The following is a 24,425-nucleotide window of genomic DNA, read 5'->3' as shown; positions in this document are numbered from 1 at the left end:
CTTACTTCTGCAGCACCCCCAGTCCAGGGCCACCCCCCTCCACCTTGCTGATTCTTCCTTACACCAACCTGTCTCCCTCAGATCATGAACAAAGGGAAGCTGTTGAAGGTGGAGCGTCAGACGAGGGAGCCCGGCCAGGACATGTACGTGCTGCCCCTGACCATCACTGAGGACTTCATTCCTTCCTTCCGCCTGGTGGCTTATTACACCTTCATTAACAACAATGGCCAGAGGGAGGTGGTGGCCGATTCCGTGTGGGTGGATGTCAAGGACTCCTGTGTGGGCAAGGTAAGCTTCCGGAGCCTTCCTCTGCACCCATCTTGGCACCCCCGCCTGGCCAGTGCTCACCCGGTCTCTGCCTCTCTCCAGCCCTCTGGGTGGGGTCCCCAACCGAGGCCCATCTTCTCCATTTCCAGCTCCTTCTCTCCACACCTCTGTTTCAGCCTCACTATCTCCCTCCCTGCTGGCCTTTCCGCCTTCAGTCTGTCTGTCTCCACCGTTGCCCCTTCCTGACCAGCACAGCACGGACACTGCCCTGGGCTGACTGCTGATGGAGACCCAGCCTGGCAGGGCTGACCCCTCACTCCCACCTCTGTGCCCCACCCCCAACAGCTGGTGGTGAAAGGTGGCAGGAAGGAAGAGAGGGTGTACATACCTGGCCAGCAGATAACCCTCAAGATTGAGGGTGACAGAGGAGCCCGAGTAGGGCTCGTGGCGGTGGACAAGGGCGTGTTCGTGCTGAACAAGAAGAATAAGTTAACTCAAAGCAAGGTGCGCCCCGTACCGCTGGGGTGTGGCGGAAGCAAAGGGGTGGCGTGGGGCTGAGGCGCGGGTGGCGCTCAGAAGGGAACCGGAAGTGGGGTTAGGCGTGGGCGGGACGGAGGCTGGGACGGACACAGACATGGCGCGGAAGTGAAGGCTGCGGGTGGGAGCATAGATGGAGGAGTCTGCGCTGGGGGTGGTTGGCGGGGGCTGTGCACACACCTCTGAGAGGGGCCTGGGACCAGAACGTAGGGGCGGTCGGACATGTCAGCCTGGTGGTGGAGGCCTGCCCGCGACCCCTGCCCTCCCGCAGATCTGGAACATGGTGGAGAAGGCTGACATTGGCTGTACTCCAGGCAGCGGGAAGGACTATGCCGGCGTCTTCACGGACGCAGGGCTGGCCTTCCAGACCAACACAAACCTGCAGACCCCGGATAGGACAGGTGAGGGCCCGGGAGGGTTGGGGCCTGCACCCCAGATGCTGAGAGCAAGTGGAGGGCACTGTTCTGAGGTCCTCAGATGCTGAGAGCAGGTGGGGGCCCTGGGTTCAAGTCCAGCCCCAGCCCCCACCTAGTGAATCACTGCCTGCTGAGCCTCAGTTTCCTCATCTGTCAAATGGGAACAACAACTCATGGCTCCCTCACGGCTACTAAGAGGAGTACATCGGGGACCCTCAGTTGACGCTTAACCCATCTTGTTCGCGTGTGCCCTCCCCTCAGATCCCGAGTGCCCCAAACCAGATGCCCGGCGCCGCCGCTCGGTGATGCTCACAGAGAAGAGGATGGACAAAGGTGGGGCCCCCTACCCTCCCCCCAAACCCTGCCCATCCGGGATCCAGCCCAGGAGGGAGGAGGGCAGGGCCGGGCCCTGGGGACGTCCTACCCTTGGTCCGCCCGAGCTCCTCCTGCTTTGAGGTCCCGGCTGAGGCTCTGACCGGTGTCGTGTCCACGCAGCGGGTCAGTACCCAAAGCAGCTGCGGAAGTGCTGTGAACATGGCATGCGGGAGAACCCCATGAAGTTCTCGTGCGAGCGCAGGGCCCGGTTCATCCAGCACGAGGCCTCGTGCGTGAAGGCCTTCCTGGACTGTTGCAACTACATCACACAGCTGAGGCTCAACCACACCCGTAGTGCCCACCTGGGATTGGCCCGGAGTGAGTCCACTTGCCTGTGGGCTGGCCAGAGTGGGGAGGCTGGGTCAGAGGGGGAGGGCCTGGTTTGATGGAGGAAGGGCTGGCCTAAACTAGGAGGCTGGCCAGAGTAAGGAGGCTGGGTTAGAGGGGGGAGGGCCTGGTTTGAGGGCAGACGCCAACCAGAGTGGGGAGGCTTGGTCAGAGGGTGGAGGGCCTGTTCTGAGGGTGGAGGGGCTGGTCTAAGGGGCAGGCTCTGTGAGAGGGGGGAGGGCCTGGTTTGAGGGAGGAGGCCAGCTAGAGTGGAGTGGCTGGATCAGAAGGGGGAGGGCCCGGTGTGAGGGGAGAGGCTAGCCAGACTGGGGAGGCTTGGTCAGAGGCGGGGAGGGCCTGGTCTGAGGGGGTAGGACCTGTCTGAGCGGGAAGGCCCAGTAGGGGGGGAATACGTTCAGCCAGAGTTGGGAGGCTCAGTGAGAGAGGGGAGACCTGGTCTGATGGGGAAGGTTGTGGTCTGAGGGAGGAGGCCCAGCTAGAGTGGGGATGCTCTGTTAAGGAGGGGAGGCCTGGTCTGATGGAGGAGGGCCTGGTGGGAGAGGATAGGACCTGTCTGGGTGGGGAGGCCCTGTCAGAGGGAGGAGACCCAGCCAGAGTGGGGGGGAGGGGGCTTGCTAGAGGAGGGAGGACCAGTCTGATGGGGGAGGGCTTGGTCTGAGGGGGCAGGACCTGTCTGGGGAAGGAGGACCTATGTGAGAAGGGAAGGGGCCAGTCTGGGAGGAAGGATGCCTCTGTCTGAGCGGAGAGGAGAGCCTGTCTGAAGGGGAGGGCCTATCTAAGGGGAGAGGGTCCACCTGTCTGAGAGGGGCATGTGTACCCTTCTGTGGAGGAAGGAGGGACTGTCTAAGGGGGGAAGTTGTTTCTGTCTGAGATGAGTTTTTAGCCTGCCTTTACCAAAGAAAACTCATTTATGTTGCTTTCCAAAGAGGTGCCTAACTCAATGCCTAACAACATCGTTGATTTGTTTTCATTCATTCATTCCCTCCCTCCCTTATTCATTCACTCACTCATTCATTAATTCACTCATTCATTCATTCACTCATTCATTCATTCAGTTCTGGATAAGACAAAGCACGTGCACACTTGAAACTTTACATCTCAGGCCAAATAAATGTTAAGCCAAGAGAAATTTCTCTTCCAAGAAGCCCATTGAAAGCAGAACCAGAGTGGTCCCCACCACAAGGCGGCCCTGACAGAACTGGTGGGAATCCTACCTGCCGTTTGCTCAGAGCCTTTGAGCCCAGTGAGGCCTGATGTCTGCTTTTTAAAAATGCTTTTTGATGTGTCTTAGGTAGAGAAAGGCCTTTCTGCTAGGATGGGTGCAGTGGAAACCAAGCCCACAGAGAGCCCCCCGCACCACGGGCAGCATGGCCCCTGTCGTGAGGGTCCCCCTGGCAGATTCCCTCTCAGCCCGCCCTGTCCAGATTGCTCTTTTTAACCCCTGTGTGCAGAGTGGTGCTTGCTGCGCTGACCCTTCTCACTGGCCCTTTGAACACTTCTTTTGCACATCCCATCGTTTTCATGGGGGACATGAAACTGTGTCGTCCAAATTGGGCTCTGAGAACAAGGGCCAGTGTGAGCGGCTCTTGAAACCGAGGGAAGTTATCTTATCAATCACAGGATGAAAAGTCACGAAACAGAACCCCTTTGCTTAAAAACTAAGGAAGATGGGGAAACGCCATAAGCGGCAGGCTGCCCGATCCAAGCAAACATAATCATTTTTTTAAAACATCTTTAGACTCAAGCAGAAAAAGGAGAAATGGGCATAAAAACCTTTTATCCCTCTGAATCATTTGAGGCCGCACCATTGAGGCCCCTAATTAGCTCCGTGTGGAATTTCTAGAAGCAAAGATATTCTCCCACAAAACCACAGCACAGGCATCAGAATGAGGACGTTAATGTTGACTTGTTACCACCACCAAAACCTCCAGCCCCGTTCAGGCTGGCCAGTGGTTTCCCTTTGGTCTGGTCTGGTCTGGTCTGGTTTGGCTTGGATCCTTTACAGGAAAGGGATCTGTGCAGGAACAGACGTCGGATTTGCTGGTGGGGTCTCCTTAGTGTCCTTGGATCTGCTCAACCCCTGGCAGCACAGCCGTCTTGAGTGACTTTCACGTCCGGCTATTTGGGGGGCTGTCCCACGGTTTGGGTTGGCTCCATGCTTCCTCGTAAAGACATCCAGGTTTTGCATTTGGGGGCAGCACTGTCACAGGAGAGACACTATGGATTCTCAGTGCATCATGTCGGGAGCCCAAAGACATTGATTTGTCCCATTGTTGGTGCTGTGAGTCTTGATCACGTGATTAAGGCGCTGTCTGCTGGGTCTCTCCACTGTAAAGTTCCTCCTTAGTCCTGGATAGTCCATTTCTAAACCTCTTTCTGCTATCAGATCAGGGCAAAATTGAAGCCAAGGGAAAATTTCCTCCGAATCAATTTTTATGTAGCCTGTATGACAGCAGGTATGGATCCTTATATGGTAACACATACCTTTCGTGCACACCTATATTTTTATTTTTTAGTTTTTTACTTTTTGGCTTAGAAATATGCAGTCACCTCTTAAAGGCAGACATTGCCAAAGGGGACACATATTTTTGTATTATTTTAGCTGGAAGGCTAGCACTCCCTCCACCACCACCCCCCAAAAAAAGACAAAAAGATTCCCTACACACATGAGCAAAGAGCTGTATCTTCAGTCTGTGAAAATTATTCTAATCTAGGCTTGCTGCCTTCTGCTCCAGTGACCTACAGACTTTCTTTCTCAAAGAGGAAAACTAGACAAAAGTATCCAATGGGATATGGCTTACACATGCTCAGATGTTTTCTCCCCCAGCCTTATGTAACTTCTTTTTTTTCCCTATTGTCAAATTAGCTAATATACAGTGTAATCTTGGCTTCAGGAATAGATTCCCATAATTCATCACTTACATACAATCCCTCGTTGTCATCCCCAAAGTACCTTCCTCAATGCCCATCACCCAATTCCTCCCCCCTCCTAGCCCTGCCCCCATAAATCCCCAGTCTGTTCTCTGTATTTAAGAGTCTATTATGGTTTGCCTCCCTCTCTGTTTCTATCTTAATTTCCTTCCTTTCCCCTTTGGTCTTGTGTTAAGTTTCTCAAATTCCACATATGAATGAAGTCATATGATATATGTCTTTCTCTGACTGACTTATTTTGCTTAGCATAATACCTTCCAGTTCCATCCACATTGTTGCAAATGGCAAGATTTCATTCTTTTTCATTGATGAGTAGTATTCGATTGTATGTATGTGTGTGTGTGTTTGGGCTCTTTCCATAATTTGGCTATTGTTGAAAGCGCTGCTATAAACATTGGGGTACAAGTGCCCCTATGAATCAGCACTCTTTATCCTTTAGATAAATTCCTAGTAGTGCTATTGCTCAGGTAGGGTAATTCTATTTCTAATTTTTTGAGGAATTTCCACACTGTTTTCCAGAGTTTGCATCCCCACCAACACTGCAAGAGGGTTCCCCTTTCTTCACATCCTCTACAACATCTGTTGTTTCCTAAGTTGTTAATGTTAACCACTCTGACCCATGTGAGGTGGTATCTCAATGTGGTTTTGATTTGTATTTCCCTGATGATGAGCGATGTTGAGCACCTTTCCATGTGTCTGTTTGCCATCTGTATGTCTTCTTTGGAAAAGTGTCTATTTATGTCTTCTGCCCATTTCTTCACTGGATTACTTGTTTTGGGGATGTTGAGTTTGGTAAGTTCTTTATAGATTTCAGATACTAACCCACTATCTGATGTGTCATTTACAAATATCTTCTCCCAGTCCGTCAGTTGCCTTTTAGTTTTGTCGATTGTTTCTTATGTTATGCAGGAACTTTTTATCCTGATGAGGTCCCAAACAGTTCATTTTTCCTTTATTTCCCTTGCCTTCAGAGACATGTTAAGTAAGAAGTTCCTGCGGGTGAAGACAAAGAGGTTGTTGCCTGTTTTCTCCTGTAGGATCTTTATGGTTTCCTGTCTCGTATTTAGGTCTTTCATCCATTTTCAATTTATTTTTGTGTATGGTGTAAGAAAGTGGTCCAGGTTCATTCTTCTGCATGTTGCTGTCCAGTTCTCCCAGCACCATTTGCTAAAGAGACTGTCTTTTTTCCATTGGATACTCTTTCCTGCTTTGTTGAAGATTAGTTGGCCATACATTTGTGCGTCAATTTCTGGATTCTCTGTTCTATTCCACTGGTCTATGTGTCTGCTTTTGTGTCAATACCATACTGTCTTGATGATTACAGCTTTGTAATATAGGCTAAAATCCAGGATGGTGATGCCTCTGCCATTGGTTTTCTTTTTTTTTTTTTAACGTTTATTTATTTTTGAGACAGAGAGAGAGAGAGCATGAACGGGGGAGGGTCAGAGAGAGAGGGAGACACAGAATCTGAAACAGGCTCCAGGCTCTGAGGTGTCAGCACAGAGACCAATGTGGGGCTCGAACTCACAGACCACGAGATCATGACCTGAGCTGAAGTCAAAAGCTTAACTGAACTGAGACACCCAGGTGCCCCTGGTTTTCTTTTTCAACGTTACTTTGGCTATTCAGAGTCTTTTGTGGTTTCATAAAAAATTTAGGATTGTTTGTTCTAGCTCTGTGAAGAATGCTGGTGCTATTTTCATTGAGATTGCACTGAATGTGTACATTGCTTTAGGTAGTATCAACCTTTTAACAATATTTGTTCTTCAAATCCTTGAGCATGGAATGTTTTTCCATTTCTTTGTGTCTTCAATTTCATTCATAAGCTTTGTATAGGTTTCAGCGTACAGATCTTTTAGGTAAAAGATCTGGTTGGGTTTATTTCTAGGTATTTTATTGTAAATGGTATTTATTCCTTGATATCTCTTTCTGTTGTTCCCTTATTGGTGTAGAGAAATGTAACCTATTTCAGTACATTTATTTTGTATCCTGCAACCTTACTGAATTCATGGATCAGTTCTAGCAATTTTTGGTGGAGTCTTTCGGGTTTTCCAAGTAGAGTATCGTGTCATCTGTGAAGAGTGAAAGTCTGACTTCTTCTTTGCCAATTTGGATGAGTTCTATTTCATTTTGTTGTCTGATTGCTGAGTCTACGACACCCAACACCACATTTAACAACAGTGGTGAGAGTGCACACCCCTGTCATGTTCATGATCTCAGGGGGAAAGCTCTGTTTTTCCCCATTGAGGATGATATTAGCTGTGGGCCTTTCATATGGCTTTGATGATAAGGTATGTTCCTTCTACCCCAATGATCTTGATTGTTTTTATTAAGAATGGATGCTGTACTTTGTTAAATGCTTTTTTTCTACATTTATTGACAGGATCATATGGTTCTTATCTTTTCTTCTATTAATGTGGTGTATCACATTGATTGATTTGCCAATATTGACCCAGCACTGTAGCCCAGGAATGAATCCCAATTGATCATGGTGAAGGATTCCTTTATTATACTGTTGAATTCGATTTGCTAGTATCTCAGTTTGTTGAGAATATTTGCATCCATGTTCATCAGGGATATTGCCCTGTAATTCTCCTTTATAGTGGGGTCTTTGTTTGGTTTGGCAATCAAGGTAATGTTGGCTTCATAGAATGAGTCTGGAAGCTTTCCTTCCATTTCCGTTTTTGGAACAGCCTCAGAAGAATAGGTATGAACTCTTGCTTTAAATGTCTTGTAGAATTACCCTGGAAAACTGTCTGGCCCAGGACTCCTATTTGTTGGTAGATTTTTCAAAACCAATTCAATTCCTTCACTGGTTATGGGTCCATTCAAATTTTCTATTTATTCCATTTTCAGTTTGGGTAGTGTGTGGGTGTCTAGGAATTTGTCCATTTCTTCAAAATTTTCCAGTTTGTTGGCATATCATTTTTCATTGTATTCTTGAATAATTGTTTGTATTTCTGTGGCGCTGGTTGTGATCTCTCCTCTTTCATTCATGATTTTATCTGTTGGGGTCCTCTCGCTTTTATTTTTAAGAACCCTGGCTAAGAGGTTATCAATTTTATTTATTCTTTCACAAAACCAACTCTTAGATTCATTGATCTGTTCTGTTTTGTTTTTGTTTTTTTTGGATTCTATATTGTTTACTTCTGCTCTTATCTTTATTATTTCTCTCCTGCTGCTGGTCTTGGGCTTTCTTTGCTGCTGCCTTTCTAGTTCCTTTAGATGTGAGGTTAGGTTATGTATGTGGGACCTTTCTTGCTTCTTGAGATTGGTGTGAATTGCAATGTGTTGTCCTCTTAGAACTGCCTTTGCTGCATCCCAAAGGGTTTGGACTGTCATGTTTTCATTTTCATCTGCTTCCATACATTTTTTAATTTCTTCTTTAATATCCCAGTTTACCCCTTTATGTTTTAGTAGGATGTTCTTTTTTTTTTTTTTATTTTTAACGTTTATTTATTTTTGAGACAGAGAGAGACAGAGCATGAACCGGGGAGGGGCAGAGAGAGAGGGAGACACAGAATCTGAAACAGGCTCCAGGCTCTGAGCTGTCAGCACAGAGCCCGATGTGGGGCTCGAACTCACGGACCGTGAGATCATGACCTGAGCCGAAGTCGGACGCTCAACCAACCGAGCCACCCAGGCGCCCCTAGTAGGATGTTCTTTAACGTCGATGCATTTGGGGGCTTTCCAAATTTTTTATTGTGGTTGATTTCAAGTTTCACAGTGTTGTGATCTGAAAATGTGCATGGTATGATTACAATCCTTTTGTACTTGTTGAGAGCTGTTTTGTGACCCAGTGTGTAATCTATTTTCAAGAATGTTCCATGTGCCTTCAAGAAGAATGTGTATTCTGCTTTTGAATGAAAAGTTCTGAATATATGTTAAGTCCATCTGGTCCAATGTGTTGTTCAGAGCCATTGTTTCCTTATTGATTTTCTGCCTAGATGATCTTTCCATTGCTGCAAGTGGAGTATTAAAGTCCCCTCCAGAACAACAGTATTATCTACATGTTTATTTATGTTTGTGATTAATTGATTTATAAGCCTGGGTGTTCCATGTTGGGGACATAAATATTTACAATGGTTAGCTCTTCTTGATAATGGACCCCTCGTTTATGATATAATGGCCTACTTCATCTCTTGTTACAGTGTTTGTTTTAAAATATAGCTTGTCTGATACAAGTATGGCTACTCCAGCTTTCTTTTGATGTCCCATAGCATGACAGATGGTTCTCCATCACCTCACGTTCAATCTACAGGTGTCCTCAGGTCTAAAATGAATCTCTTGTTGGCAACATATAGATGGATCTTGTTTCTTTATCCATTCTGATACCCTATGTCTTTTGATTGAGGCGTTTAGTCAATTTACATTCAGAGTGATTATTGAAGGAGATGGATTTAGTGTCATTGTGTTATCTACAGGTTTTGCACTTATGGTGATGTCTTAGTCCCTTGTAGTCTTTGCTGCTTTCCACTCACAGAGTCCCACTTAGGCTCTCCTGCAGGGCTGGCTTAGATGTCACAAACTCCTTCAGTTTTTGTTTGGGAAAGCCTTTATCTCTCCTTTTATTCTTAATGACAGCCTTGCCAGATAAAAGATTCTTGGCTGCATATTTTTCCTATTCAGCACATTGAATATTTCCTGCCACTCCCTTCTGGCCTGCCAAGTTTCAGTGGACAGGTCTGCTACTACCTTTCTGTGTCTACCCTTGTAGGTTAAGACCTATTTTTTCCCTAGCTGCTTTCAGAATTCTCTCTTTATCTTTGTATTTTTCCACTTTCACTACGATATGTCATGGTATTGGCCTGTTTATCTTGATTTTGAAGGGAGTTCTCTGTACCTCTTGCACTTGGATGCCTGTTTCCTCCCCAAATGAAGGAAGTTCTCAGCTATAATTTGTTCAAATAAACCTTCTGACCCTTTCTCTCTCTTCTTCTTCTGGAACACCTATGATACAGATTTATTTCATTTCAAGGAATCACTTAGGTCTCTAATTCTCCCCTCATGGTCTAATAATATCCTTGCCCTCCTGTTTTTAGTTTCATCATTTTCCATAGTTTTATCTTCTATTTCACTTATTCTCTCTTCGACTTCTTCCATCCTTGCTGTCACTGCAGCTGGGTTATTTTGCATCTCATTTACAACATTTCTTAATTCTTCTTGATTATTTCATAGGTCTTTGATCTCTTCAGCAATAGATTCTTTGCTGTCTTCTATACTTTTTTCAAGCCCAGCTATCAGTCGTATGATGGTTTTTCTAAATTATTGTCCAGATATATTGTTTAGATCTGTTTTGAGAAGTTCTCTGGCTGTCATTTCATCCTGGAATTTCTTTTGAGGAGAATTCTTCCATTTCATCATTTTGGCTAGGTTTCTGATTTTTACATATTTTAATAGGTTGTTATGTGTCTTGCACCTGTAAGTCCTACTATATTAAGAATAGGTCATACACTGCCCAGGTCCTGGGACTTCCAGAGTGCTTGTGGAGTGTGATCATGCACTCTGTTGCATATTTGGCTATTCTATCACACTGCTCATGGTGGTGATGGTTTGGACCTTCCACCAGGTGTGTTTTCATTTGTTCGTTGAAGGAACCCTGGAAAAAGGAAAGGTGACAGGAGCCTGATTCCCATGCAAAGAGAAAAATGAAAGGGGCATAAAAAAAAGATAAGGAAGAAAATCAAATAAACTATAAAGTTTATTAACTATAAAGTTAATCCAGAGATGTGTAGAGATAAGTATCTCTGGGGACAGTGGAGAATGGGTGTGTTCTAAACCCATAATGCCCTCTCCTCACCCGTGCCTCCCAGGTGACTTGGATGAGGATATAATCCCGGAAGAAGACATCATTTCCCGAAGCCAGTTCCCTGAGAGCTGGCTATGGCGCATGGAGGATCTCAATGAACCTGCGAAAGATGGGTAAGGCTGAGACACCCCCCACCTTAACCCAACCCCAGGCCAGCTCCTATGGCAGCCCAGACTGGACCACTTCATTTGTATGTACTCTATGCACCTCTTTTCTGGAATCACTGTGCAACTCCACAACCCAGCCTAGAAAGGAAATCAAGAGTCAGGCCCCCTCCATGTGCCCAGCCTCCACCCATCCCTCCAAATTGCCCCTTGGGACCCATCCACACCAGCTTCCCCCGTACCCCTGACACCTGCCTCTTTTTAATACCCCCACTTCTCCTCCATCCAGAATCTCCACAAAGACCATAAATATATTTTTGAAAGACTCCATCACCACCTGGGAGATTCTGGCCGTGAGCTTGTCAGACAAGAAAGGTGAGTGAAGTTGGTGCCCCCATGCTCAGCAGGCAGAGACCCCAGGGACACTGGGCATTTTCTCATCCCATCCAGAGAGATCCCCTGTTTCTTGGTGTCTGACACTCTGCTCCCAGGTGACTAGAGGAGTGTCAGATCCTATTCTGTGGGAACATAGTGCTTTTTGTAAATAAATTTTCTTTTGAGAAAAGTTTTAGGTTCACAGCAAAATTGAAGGGAAGATACAAAGAGTTCCCACATACCTCCATTCCACCCACCCCTGACATACAATCTCCCCCATGTTGACATGCACAGGCTCTAGAATAATTTGCAACAAAAAAAACACCCTTAAGGGGTGATGTTGACATGTTGACAGGATAATGGGTAAAGTGATTAAGAAAATATAGAAGAGGAAGCAGGATGAAATGCATGATTGGAACACAGACAGTCGGATTGTGAATCTTGGGTAAAAGGTATCCCAGGGGGTGGGGGACTCACTGCAGGGAGCTGGCAAGCCCTGGTCTAATGTGATGATCTCAGGCGGGCCTGAGAGCAGGATGAGGAGAGAGAGGCAATAACTTTAAGACCAGATGAGTAATATTTTCATGTGATGATTTTGAAAAAATCAATGTGAATCCAAAAAAAAAAATCAATGATGAACAAAATATCTCCATTGTAAATAGAAGCCAGCACCACTCCGAACCATATTGGAGTTTGAGGCAAGAGGGAAAAGGTGTGCCCCCTGCCCCCTGTACTTGATTTAGGTACATTTTGTGGGGGGTTTTAATATATATTTATTTATTTTTGAGAGACAGAGAGAGCACGAGTGGGGGAGGGGCAGAGAGAGGGAGACACAGAATCCAAAGCAGGCTCCAGGTGCTAAGCTGTCAGCACAGAGCTCAACGCAGGGCTCGAACCCACAAACCTGTGATGTCATGACCTGAGCCAAAGTCAGAGGCTTAAGTGACTGGGCCAATGAGGCGCCCCATGATTTAGGTACATTGTAAAGGTTAATTTTTTCCCTGAGCATTAAAGTAGTTGAAAAAAATATTGAAACATTAAAAAGGACATGTGAAGACTCAGGACAGGAGGCATGAATATCTCATTCATGCCACACCCACGTGTTTAATAATTTTGTTTTGTTACCATTCATAATACATTACACATTATTATCACTTCCCTTTCCTGGCTTCAAGATGTTCAAAACCTGCGTCTTTGCTGGTCTTGTTTTAACTGAGGGAACTGAAATTGGCAGTTTCTCCTGACCGAGGGAGGGTGGTGCATGCATTCATGGGGCACATACTTTTCCTTTCGTCTGGAGCTCCAGTAACAGCTCAGCACACTTCTGGTTGGTGGCTCCTCCCGCGTTTCAGATCAGAGCATCTTCCTGTCTCCTCGTTGTCCCTGTTCGCATATGGAGGGCCTGCGTGAGGTTTCCTTGAAATAAGAAAGGTTCTTGCAGCTTGAAAAGAGAAAGTTGAAAGGCACAGTTTAGATCCCTGCTTCTGAAAGCCTGCTCCCTGAATCACTAGCAATCTGGCAAAGGTGCTTTCCCTGGGGGGTTGTAGAAATTCAGAATCTTGGACCCCACTCCTGACCTGCTGAATCAGAACCTGCATTTAACATGACCCACGGGTCGGGGAGTGGGGGGTTGTTTGGGTCTGGAGGTTGGGGAAGGCCTGTCCTGCACCAGGGTCTCTGCACCTCATCACTGATGTTGTTCAGGGCTGGGTGGTTCTCTGTGGAAGGTTCTCTGTGCAATATCGGATGTTGAGCGGCATTCGCGGCCTCTACCTACAAGACTTCAGGAGCACCCCCAGCCCCGTTGTAACATGTCCCCAAAATATCCCCAGAAGTTGCCCAATGCCCCCCTGGGAGTGATGGGGGCAGCATCTTAAAGGGCCCTATGGTTTTTCTATTCTGCTCTCTGTACCCTTGTGACATCTTCTCAATACTGTTGTCTTACCAGGTACGATTATATTTTTAAGCTTATTTATTTATTTTGAGAGAGAGAGAGGCAGTATGTGTGAGGGAGGGGAAGATAGAGGCAGAGAGAGCAGGCTGTGCACTGTCGGCTGTACAGGGCCCAATGCAGGGCTCGAACTCATGAACCATGAGATCATGACCTTGAGCTGAGAACAAGAGTCAGATGTGTAACCAACTGAACCACTCAGGTGCCCTGGTTGATATTTTTTTAGTTAATGGGTTTTCTTAATTTTATTTAATATTTATTTGTTTTTGAGACAGAGACAGAGTGCATGCGGGGGTGGCGAGGGGCAGAGAGAAGGAGACACAGAACCTGAAGCAGGCTCCAGGCTCCGAGCTGTCAGCACAGAGCCCGACATGGGGCTCAAACCCACAAACTGTGAGATCATGACCTGAGCCGAAGTCGGACGCCCAACCGACTGAGCCACCCAGGGGCCCCTAATTTATGGGTTTTCTTAAACAATTTAGGTTTACAGAAACAACTGAGAATTACCACTCACTCCTCAATTCCCCCCAATTCCCGTCTCTGACCCTTTTTTGCATTAGGTGGTACCTTTGCCAAAATCTCTGGGACAGCACTGATACATTATCATCAACTGCAGTCAAAAGCTAGGGTTCCCTTTCAGTGATGTGCCTTCCATGGGTTTGGACCAACATGCGGTGACATGTAGCTGTCCTTCCAGGGTCACGGAGAGTAGGCGTTTCTCTGCCTCAAACGTAACACGGATGGTGGTCAGAGGTCACTCTGTGTGTGGTTCTCTCTCGCTCCTTCCAGCTTGTTCAAGGGAAGAGCTAAGTCTGGTGCAAGGATGTCCTCACCTCCTCTGTAGGTCTTGACTGAGTTGGATTAGCAAGGAGAGAGCAGGTCTGCTTTCTGCAGGCACAACGTGAGCTGGCCAGTGTTTAACAAAACAGAACCGTTTTGTTTCCCTGGAGGTAGCCTCCTGTTTGTGGTGCAAAAGCTGGTTTCTCACCCACCAGAGTAAATTAAATCTGGCTTTAAGAATGTGAAAACAGGGGTGCCTGGGTGGCGCAGTCGGTTAAGCGTCCGACTTCAGCCAGGTCACGATCTTGCGGTCCGTGAGTTCGAGCCCCGCGTCAGGCTCTGGGCTGATGGCTCAGAGCCTGGAGCCTGTTTCCGATTCTGTGTCTCCCTCTCTCTCTGCCCCTCCCCCGTTCATGCTCTGTCTCTCTCTGTCCCAAAAATAAATAAAAAACGTTGAAAAAAAATTAAAAAAAAAAAAAAGAATGTGAAAACAGGGGCTGCTGGCTGGCTCAGTGGGAAAAGCCTGTGACTCCTGATCTTGGGATTGTGAGTTCGAGCCCCACATTGGGTGTAGAGATGGCCAAAGATAAATAAACTTTTTTAAAAATGTAAAAATGAATGGTAGATAAGAAATGGTAACTACCTCCCATGACTATAACAGACCCCTGCGAGAATGAGAAATAATGACCATAGGTTAGGAAATAAGGATTTTCAAGGCTCAAGGTTTTTTTCCATTGCTGAAAAATAAGGTATATATATATATATATATATATATATATATATATATACTAAATTTTTATGTATTTCTTTTCCTTAACTGTCTTTTTTAAATGTTTATTTGGGGGGGGGGGGGGAGAGGAAGAGCACGTGGGCAGAGAGAGAGAAAGAGAATCCCTAGCAGTCTCCACGCCATCAGCTCAGAACCTGACACCAGACTCTAACTCAGGCACCCGGAAATCATGACCCGAGTGAAAATTAAGAGTCAGATGCTTAACCGACTGAGCCACCCAGGTGCCCCAAATTTTAATACACCTTTGGTGCAACATTATTTTTATTTATTTTTTTAGTGTAACATTTCAATATGATAATGCTTTTGCACATTTTGCTTGCATCAACTCAGTGCTTGAATACAGCCTAGTAGCTGTTGAATCACAAATTAACCATCGCTTTTGCAGTCATCTTCACTCCTGTAGGTCAGCACTGTCCACCAGAAATACGATGCAAGCTGCATGTCATTTTAAATTTTCTGGGAGCCCCATAAAAAAAGAGGAGGTGACATCCATTTTATCATACATTTTCTGTAACCAAATATCTCCACAATGTTATTCTTGCAACTTGTGGTAAATATGTTGAAAAAATATGCTGGAAAATATGTTGAAAAAACCCACCACCACTCTAATGATAATGTTATAATAATCATCTATTGATATTTAAGACTAACCTATTAATATCTCGAAATTGTGAAAGATGCATTTTGCTTTTGTTTGTACTAAGCCTTTGAAATCTAGTACATATTTTATGTCTGCAGAGCATCTCAAGGAGGGTGCTCATCTTTTTTTTTTAAAGATTTTAATTTTATTTGTAAGTCATCTCCACACCCCATGTGAGCTTGAACTCATGGCCCCAGATCAAGAATCACACCCACCATTGACTGAGCCAGTCAGTGGAAAAGCACCCCTAGCCTTTCATTAGAAATACTTTGATCTGTATTTTAGGATTTGCAAAATGTACAGCTGAAAAGGTAGGTTGGCATATGCAAATTGTTCCAAAATGTGTTAAAAAGTTTTCTGAGCAGGGGCGCCTGGGTGGCTCAGTCGGTTAAGCGTCCAACTTCAGCTCAGGTCACGATCTCGCGGTCCGTGAGTTCTAGCCCCGCGTTGGGCTCTGGGCTAATGGCTCAGAGCCTGGAACCTGCTTCCGATTCTGTGTCTCCCTCTCTCTCTGCCCCTCCCCCATTCATGCTCTGTCTCTCTCTGTCTCAAAAATAAATAAACGTTAAAAAAAAAAAGTTTTCTGAGCTAGCCACATTCCAAGTGCCCAGGGACCAGAGAGAGCTCAGGCTACCATTTTGGAGAGCCCAGGTATGGACCCTTCGGGTGTGCTCGAGCCCTTCCCCCTGCACACCTAACTGTGAGTAAAACTACAAGAAGAAAATGGAAACCGTACATGACAGTGACTCCCAGCTGCCACCACTATTGGTAATGTGTCACCTGTGCAATTGTTTAGCCCCTGGGCTTGCACAAACACAGGCTGAGCTTGACACAGCTCCCGCAGTGAGGGGTAAGCACTGAGAGCCTGTCCACCTCCTTCCCTTGACACTCCACTCCTGGGCAGGGATCTGCGTGGCTGACCCCTATGAGGTCACGGTGATGCAAGACTTCTTCATCGACCTGCGGCTACCCTACTCTGTCGTGCGCAATGAGCAAGTGGAGATCCGAGCCGTGCTCTACAATTACCAGGATGTTGGGGAGCTCAAGGTGGGTTCCCGGGGGGTGGGGGCAGAGTTGTGATGGAGAGCTTGGATGGTTGGGGGAGGTGGCCGTGGCACCTGCTCCCCTGACTGATACTCTCTCCCTGGCAGGTGCGGGTGACCCTGCTCTACAACCCAGCCTTCTGCAGCCAGGCCACCGCAAGGAAACCGTATCAGCAGATTCTGGAAATCCCAGCCAAGTCCTCAATAGCCGTGCCTTTTCTCCTCGTGCCTCTGAAGGTCGGTCTACATGAGGTGGAGGTCAAGGCTGCGGTCTACAATCGTTTCCTCATGGATGGTGTCAAGAAACCCTTGAAGGTCGTGGTGAGTCCTTGGGGCACCTGCAGTGCCTTGTCCTTTGGGAGAGGCTCCTGTCTCCCCATGCTGTCAACCCAGGTTGGAGACACTGACTCTGAGACACCAAGAGTGTCCAGTGTCCAGCCTAGGATGCTTGGGAGTCCTACAAGTTCAGAAGCAAGGCCAGGATTAGGGTGAGTAAGTGCAAAACACTTACATTTTCACTCTTTCCTAGTGATGAACATTCTCAAATATAATAGGAGATCAAGTATTCAATAAAAATAAAAGCCTCATATCATCTTTCCTTATATTTTCAAGCAAAATGTGAGATCATAAGAGCAACAGTGTTTTAATGCAATATTGTAAGGAAACCAAATTAATGCCAAAAAATCCATGATACACAAAAGATCAAAATTTTAAATAGAGACAATGCCAAGTCAAACCATAATTGGAGCCTGAAGCTAAAGGACAAATGAAGGCCCCATCTACGTGTCTTTTTTAATGGTTGAAATTGTTTAGTGGTTAATTTTCCCCTGTAATGTTAAAGTCATTGAAATAACAATGAAACATTAAAAAGCAAATGATTCAGTGTGGAGGTTCCTCAAAAAATTAAAAATAGACCTACCTATGACCCAGCAATAGCACTGCTAGGAATTTACCCAAGGGATACAGGAGTGCTGATGCATAGGGGCACTTGTACCCCAATGTTTATAGCAGCACTCTCAACAATAGCCAAATTATGGAAAGAGCCTAAATGTCCATCAACTGATGAATGGATAAAGAAATTGTGGTTTATATACACAGTGGAGTACTACATGGCAATGAGAAAGAACGAAATATGGCCCTTTGTAGCAAGGTGGATGGAACTGGAGAGTGTGATGCTAAGTGAAATAAGCCATACAGAGAAAGACAGATACCATATGGTTTCACTCTTATGTGGATCCTGAGAAACTTAACAGAAACCCATGGGGGAGGGGAAGGAAAAAAAAAAAAAGAGGTTAGAATGGGAGAGAGCCAAAGCATAAGAAACTCTTAAAAACTGAGAACAAACTGAGGGTTGATGGGGGGTGGGAGGGAGGGGAGGGTGGGTGATGGGTATTGGGGAGGGCACCTTTTGGGATGAGCACTGGGTGTTATATGGAAACCAATTTGACAATAAATTTCATATATTGAAACAAAAAAAACCAAAAAGGATAACAGAACCTAACTCAAAAAAAAAAAAAAAAAAGAAAATGATTTAAAACTGACAGTGTTATTTTACAGTGAAATATCTTATTTATACCAAACTAGAATTTATTATAATATTTCTTTCCTTAATGGAACCAAACTCTTTTTTTTTTTTTTTTTTTTTTTTTTTAGATTTTATTTTTAAGTAATCCCCACACCCGATGTGGGACTTGAACTTACAACCCCAAGATCAAGAATCCCATCCTCTTCCATCCAGGCAGACAGGCGCCCCCAGGAGCACAATCTTAATTATCCCTTTTATCAGGGGTCCCAGTGTGGCTAAGTGTGGCAACATGGGAAGAAACCCAAGAGGGCGCTGGAACCTGCACGGCGCTCCCTAGAGCCAGTGTGTCCACAACTCCCAATTCTGCACCCTCTGATGCTGGTAGCTTGAAATCTACCGTGGCAGGGATGTTCGCAGGATGGAAACTGCCAGTGCCACAAATCAGGATCTTTTCTTCCTGGAGAGATGGCTCTCCTGGAGAGATGGCTCCACTGCCATGGAGGAGACTGGGTCTCCAAAGGAAAATGTGTGCATTAGTACCAGCTTCAAGGACAATGTGTGATGGAAGGGCACAAAGAGCAGCAGTCCAGCATGGAAGGAGAGCTTCACTTGGGACATTGATAATAAGATAGCCCCTAGTTTAACTGAGCGCTTACTAAGTGCCAGGCATTATACTCAGCACTTTATGACATTCTTTTATTTTAAGGACATTTGAGAGGCAATGGGGTAAACTGACTCCCAGTCACAGAACTAGGATGGGTGATGCCATCGTGCCCATGCCCTGCTGATCAGCTGTGTCTGTTCTTTTATTCACCTGACTTCCCCCTCCCCCATCCCATCCCAACACTGTTCAGCCTGAAGGGATCAGAGTCAACAAAACTGTGGCCGTTCACACACTGGATCCAGAAAACCGGGGCCAAAGTGAGTCAGCCACAGCAGAAGGGTGAGACCTGGGGGTGGGGGGTAGGGGGTGAGGCAGGGCCTTGTGGGAGAGGGTGACGCCACGGGTCCCTCCCATTCCACTGGCAGACGGAGTGCAGCGAGAGGAGGTCCATGCCATAGACCTCAGTGACCAGGTACCAGACACAGATTCAGAGACCAGGATCCTCCTGCAAGGTGAGCTGCCACTGACCCTCGCCCAGGAAGGCACAGCTCTGGAGAAGGGGACCTAATTTCTAATTCTGGGTGTATATGCTACCGTGCATCCCCTGCCTCCACTACAGCTAGAACAGCAGGCCACCTCCCTGATCTGTTTTATAGAGGGTTCCAGGCAGTATTTAGTTCAGCAAATAGCCTTTGCTGATAGAGAAGCTTAAATGAGAAACAGTATAGTTCAAGAGCAGGAAATTCTGGAACTAATTGCCTGAGTTGACGACTGGAGCCAGAAGGGAAAAGAAGTTCCTGGAAAAGCACCTTGTAACCTGTAAGCTGTAAGGTTTTGGGGAGAGACCCTTGGTTTTCTGATCTGTGATGGGGTGAATAATAGTACCTATATCAAAGGCTTGTTGAGAGGATTAAATGAGATACTGTATGATGTTTCTCTAGAACAGCGCCTGGCAACAGCATGAAGCATGATCTAAGTGTTGGTGACGATTGTTCTGGAATTAATTTGCCACTTGTAACAAGAGGCTCAGGGAGCAGATTTCTGTGAAGCATAAGACCCCCTTCCCTACAAATGTAGACACCCTCCCCACTCCCCTACCCCTGCCTCCTACCTCCTACCATCACTTCCCCTCAGCCCCCAACTGGTCCTGACCTCTTTGGCACTGGCTGCCCGGAGCCTGGGATCACTGGGGACAGCCCTGACCCTTCTCACCCCACCCCATGGTGGGTGAGTTGCTTGAGCCCTGTCCTCCCGCCCGGTTGCAGGGACCCCGGTGGCTCAGTTGACTGAGGATGCCATTGATGCAGAGCGACTGAAAAACCTCATCGTGATCCCCTCGGGCTGTGGGGAGCAGAACATGAAAAGCATGACGCCCACGGTCATTGCCGTCCATTACCTGGACCAAACGGAGCAGTGGGAGAAGTTGGGACCCACAAAGCGAAAGGAAGCCTTACAGCTCATCGAAAAGGGTGGGTCTGCCTGGGAGACCCTCTCTGCTCCAGCCACCTCCAGAGCAGGGTCCTCCCTGAGACTCAGGCCCCTTTCCAGGCCACGCCCTTCCTCTAAGCTCCTCCCCTTTCAGGATCCCTTCTTTTCAAAGACCTCCCTTGACCTTTGCCCTCTCTGAGACCCTGGGCCCCTCTGAGCCCTCTAGAACTCCCTCTCTCCCTGAGGCCCCCTTGCCCTGAACCCCCTTGAGATCCTTCGCCTCTCTGAACCCCTCTCCTCTGAGAACTCCTTCCCCTTTTAGAAGTCCCTTCCGCTCTCCCAGCAGACTTCCCTGCTCAGCCCTGAGCCCCCTCATTCCTCCCTGAACCCCTGTCTCGCCCCTCAGAGAATCCTTGTCCCCTGAGCCCCTCCACTCAGCCCCTTGCTCCTCTGGAGACACTTCTGGCTTCCCTGCAGGGTACTCCCAGCAGCTGGCCTACAGACAGGACAATTCGGCCTATGCGGCCTACCTGGACAGGAAGCCCAGCACCTGGTGAGCGGTTCTGGCACCCCACTGAGCAGGCCTGTCTGGGGTGTTCCAGCCAGGTGTCGCCCGAACATCCTGTGCTATGGACCCTCAGCCCATAGAGATGAGCCGCCCACCTTGAGCTGCCACGTGGCCTGTGGACATCAAGCGCCCTCTGTGGCTAGGCTGGCGCCTGCCTTGGGTGGGGAAGCTGGGCCAGCCTGTAGGCCCCGCCCCTCTCTGCTCATTGGTTTCCTGGAATGGCAGTCTCTGGATCCCGGAGGCGATTGGCTGACGCTTTGTGCCGCCCACAGGCTGACAGCCTACGTGGTCAAGGTCTTCTCTCTGGCTTCCAACCTCATTGCCATTCAGGCCGATGTCATCTGCGGGGCGGTCAAATGGCTGATTCTTCACAGGCAGAATCCCGATGGGGTCTTCCGGGAAGATGCGCCCGTAATGTCCCAAGCAATGACTGTAAGAAGCATGGGTTTCAGGCAAGCTGGGGGAGGGACGACTGGAGTCACAGGATAGACAGCAGAAAGGCTACCCCTTCAGCTGAGAGTGTCACTTTCCCAATGCAAAGACCAGAGACCTTCAGAGGCTACTGCAACACCGAAGTCCCTCCCCCTTCACTCTGAAAATATAGAACCCCTCCCAGCTGTGGTTCTCCAAATGTGGTCCCCAGGCCAGTAGCTGCATAATCACCTTCAAACTTGTTATAAAAGTATGTTCTCAATCTAGACTTGAGATGCAGGGATCAGAAACTTCAGGAGTAGGGCCTAGGAATCATAGTTGCTACAACCCCCCCTCCCCCTGCCATGAGGTGCTGATGCATGCATAAGGTGGAGAAACTGCCTTAGCCTGACATTTCAGATTTCCAATGTCACACCATCCCCCTACCCCCATCACATGCCATCTGTACTGCAAGGAGCTTTGCTCTATCCAGCCACGGGGCCTTTGCACATGCTGTTCTCACTGTCTGGCATGCCAACCCTGGTCATCCCACAGGGAAATCTTTCCTGATCTCCACAACTGAGTCACACTGCCACTGTCCATTCTCAATGCCACATCCACTTCTCCTCCTGCACCGCACTCACCAATTTGTAACGATATGTCTACTGGTGAGCCAATTGGTTCATGTCTGTCTCCCCTACTAGATGGGGAGCACTGTGGGGGTTGGGGCTGGTGTCTAGTTCTTGCCCACCATCTTATCCACAGCACCAGCAACAATTGCTGAATCAATGAATATTTAAAAGTGTGGCCCACCTAGGGAGATACTGCTGAGAGACTCAACCCTGCCTTGACCTGCTGACCCTACAAGAGGTTTGGTCAGCATGTGGGGACACAGTGGCCATACTATCCTTGTTTCTTGCTTCCCATTCTAGGGTGGCTACCAGGAGAATGAAGAGAAGGATGTGTCCCTCACAGCCTTTGTTCTCATTGCATTGGAAGAGGCTAAAGATATTTGCAAGCAAAGGGTCAATGTAAGTGTCTGCCACCGTCTCTTTCTCGCCTCCCTACCCACGGCACATCCACCTTGGAGGGTGAGGTGTTGCATTAGGGTGATTCCTGGTCCTCCCAGTGCAATAGCAGCTACCACAGCAGCCATAATGCCCATAAAACCATAATAATTCCCAGCATTTTTTGAGCAGTTAACTAAGATGCTCATCTAAGTGCTGCACATGCTAAGTCCTGTAATCCTTCTAAGCGTCCGAGACGTAGGCTACTCTTCTTATCCCCAGGTTACAGAGGAGAAAACTAAGACAGAAAGAGATCAAAGAATGGGTCCTTTCTGCCTGCTTTACCCTGTCCAGAGAGTGTCAGCCAATTTCAACAAAAGCCCCCTCAGCCTGCTTCCCCCATCACTGCTACATGATCAGTGCAGCATACCTTGCTGCTTCCCTGAAGAAAAGGCACAACCCAGACCCAAGAACACATCAAGGCTACTCTCTTAGTTCAGGAGATCTTTTAGGAAATTTTCCAAGGGGCCCATGACCCCAAAAAGGAAATGATTACAAGTATTGGCTCATGGCTGTCTCTTTTTCCTCTGGGTTTGGTTCTGAAGCAGAGAAGCTTAGAAAGATGGACTCCCGAGAGTCTCTGCAATTACTCCCTCTGCTTTGTCCTGGGGTTTGAGAGTGGTTTGTTTGACCTTAGCTTGCCAAGGTGGAGAGCCCAGGATTTTACCTCAGGCAGCTGCCCCTCCCTTCATCGGACTCAAGATAGAGGGGACAGGGCTGTTGACTTTAGGGCCTCAGAGGGACCCAGGCCGTTCTGGGCCAAATAATTCTCTCTCCCTGCCACCCAGCCTGCCCGGCAGAACTTGGCTGCCTTCCTTGGGGAAATAGCCAGACCAAACCTAGAGCTTTCAGCTTCCCATAGGGGAAATTCTGATTGGCCCACCCGGGGTCAGGTGGTCATACCTGGACCAATCAGCTGAGGCCAGGAAGTAGGTCTTACTGAGCAAATATGGCTGCTTCCACTGTGGCCGAGTGAATGAAAGGCCGAAGTTTCTGCAAAAGTCAAGAGTAGATGGAGGACAGGCAGCTGGCGGGGAAAGGATTAGTTTCTTCTGCAAGGCACCAACATTTCCTCTACAAAATGGCAACACTATGCCTGAGTATAGCATAGGCTGTAGACCCAGATTACTGGGATGCAGATGAAAAGTGTGCTGGGATCAGTCTGTGAAAGCCAACTGTTAAACTTCCAGGACTTTCACAAGCTAGTTGTTAAACACAATCATTCTTTTCAAGCAAATTATGTAAACTGACTTTAGACTAAACACTAAGCATTAAAAGCAAAGGTAAGAAACACTCAAAACTCATCACTTCCTGATTGTTTTATTACTTTGCCTCATTATCTATGACAAATCTATCCATCTGGAGGTTATGTACCTATAAGGTGGAAATGCTATCTACTTCTGTGCTACTGCCCCCCTCCCCCCAACTCTGCATTCACTGACTCCACATAGTTTGAAATTGGCCACGGTAATATTTACACCAAGAAAGTTCGCGAACGCTGCACATCATGTCTTCCTCCTTCCATCATCTCTCTGGGTCTCAATCTTGTCATTCGTGCAGTAGAGATGATGATGAAAATAATGCCAACCCCATAGGATCCTGAAGTTCAGCGATTGCCTGTGTGACTGCCATATAGTAAGTGTTAGCTGTGAAGCTGATGATTAGAGAAGAGGTTTCCCAGTGGGGTGCTGAAGCTGGGTCATGCTAGGTCATGAGTGTCTATCTGCGACACATATTCTCCCCTTTATGTTCAGGGCCATTACGTTGGTAGCTTGAAATTGCCCACAGTGGGAGCATTTACACCACAGTAATTGGCAGGTGATAAAACAGACCCCTGGCCCCCATACACACTCCGGAGAGCTGGTGCTTAAACTGTTACCAAAACACCACTGGGTATATAAACTGTCCCAGGCACATCAGAGTTACTCAGCAACGAGGCAGTTCACAGATACTAAAATGTCTGGAAAACCCAAAAAAGAAAAAAAAAAAAGATTCTAAACAAATATGTACCAGGGACAGAATCCTTCCTCATACCCAAGAATTGGCATTTGTGTGAAACTTAACAGCTCTCTGTGGTTGCAATGTCCAACTTACCAGAGAACCAATCCTTCTTCTCACAGAGCCTGGAAAAGAACATCAATAAGGCAGGCGATTATATTGAATTCCACTATAGGAACCTGCGGAGACCATATTCTGTGGCCATTGCAGGCTACGCCCTGGCCCGATTAGGCAGGCTGAAGGAAGATCTCCTCGAAAAATTTCTGAGCACAGCCAAAGGTGAGTGGCAGCCTGGTGAAGAACAGAGGAATGCATGGCCATGGTTTGGGGGTGGTCATCTTGAGCTGGCATGTGTGGCTCTAAGCTATGCTACGATGGGCAGCTTCAAGTTGAGCTGGAGTGGATGGTGCTAAGTCCTGCTTGGTGAATGGCTCTGAAGTGTCAGAATCCTCACTGTA

General features: G+C 47.3%; 1 protein-coding gene across 1 annotated transcript in view; it reads left to right on the top strand.

Moving 5' to 3' along the window:
* The window catches only part of LOC111557813 (complement C3-like), a 39,902-nt gene that overhangs the window by 6,904 nt on the left and 8,573 nt on the right, over positions 1 to 24,425 (top strand). The window contains exons 13-28 of the mRNA XM_045044741.1: positions 82 to 288; positions 613 to 771; positions 1,076 to 1,205; positions 1,482 to 1,553; positions 1,716 to 1,913; positions 10,688 to 10,796; positions 11,077 to 11,162; positions 16,228 to 16,370; positions 16,475 to 16,687; positions 18,746 to 18,812; positions 18,921 to 19,007; positions 19,761 to 19,964; positions 20,401 to 20,476; positions 20,764 to 20,923; positions 21,835 to 21,933; positions 24,090 to 24,246. Coding sequence (XP_044900676.1) covers positions 82 to 288; positions 613 to 771; positions 1,076 to 1,205; positions 1,482 to 1,553; positions 1,716 to 1,913; positions 10,688 to 10,796; positions 11,077 to 11,162; positions 16,228 to 16,370; positions 16,475 to 16,687; positions 18,746 to 18,812; positions 18,921 to 19,007; positions 19,761 to 19,964; positions 20,401 to 20,476; positions 20,764 to 20,923; positions 21,835 to 21,933; positions 24,090 to 24,246 — 2,167 coding nt within the window. The remainder of the gene's footprint in view (positions 1 to 81; positions 289 to 612; positions 772 to 1,075; positions 1,206 to 1,481; positions 1,554 to 1,715; positions 1,914 to 10,687; positions 10,797 to 11,076; positions 11,163 to 16,227; positions 16,371 to 16,474; positions 16,688 to 18,745; positions 18,813 to 18,920; positions 19,008 to 19,760; positions 19,965 to 20,400; positions 20,477 to 20,763; positions 20,924 to 21,834; positions 21,934 to 24,089; positions 24,247 to 24,425) is intronic.

Source organism: Felis catus, chromosome A2 (assembly GCF_018350175.1).
Source record: "Felis catus isolate Fca126 chromosome A2, F.catus_Fca126_mat1.0, whole genome shotgun sequence".
Taxonomy (NCBI): Eukaryota; Metazoa; Chordata; class Mammalia; order Carnivora; family Felidae; genus Felis; species Felis catus.
The sequence above is the reverse complement of the archived record's forward strand: the minus strand, read 5'-3'. Positions and strand labels throughout refer to the sequence as shown.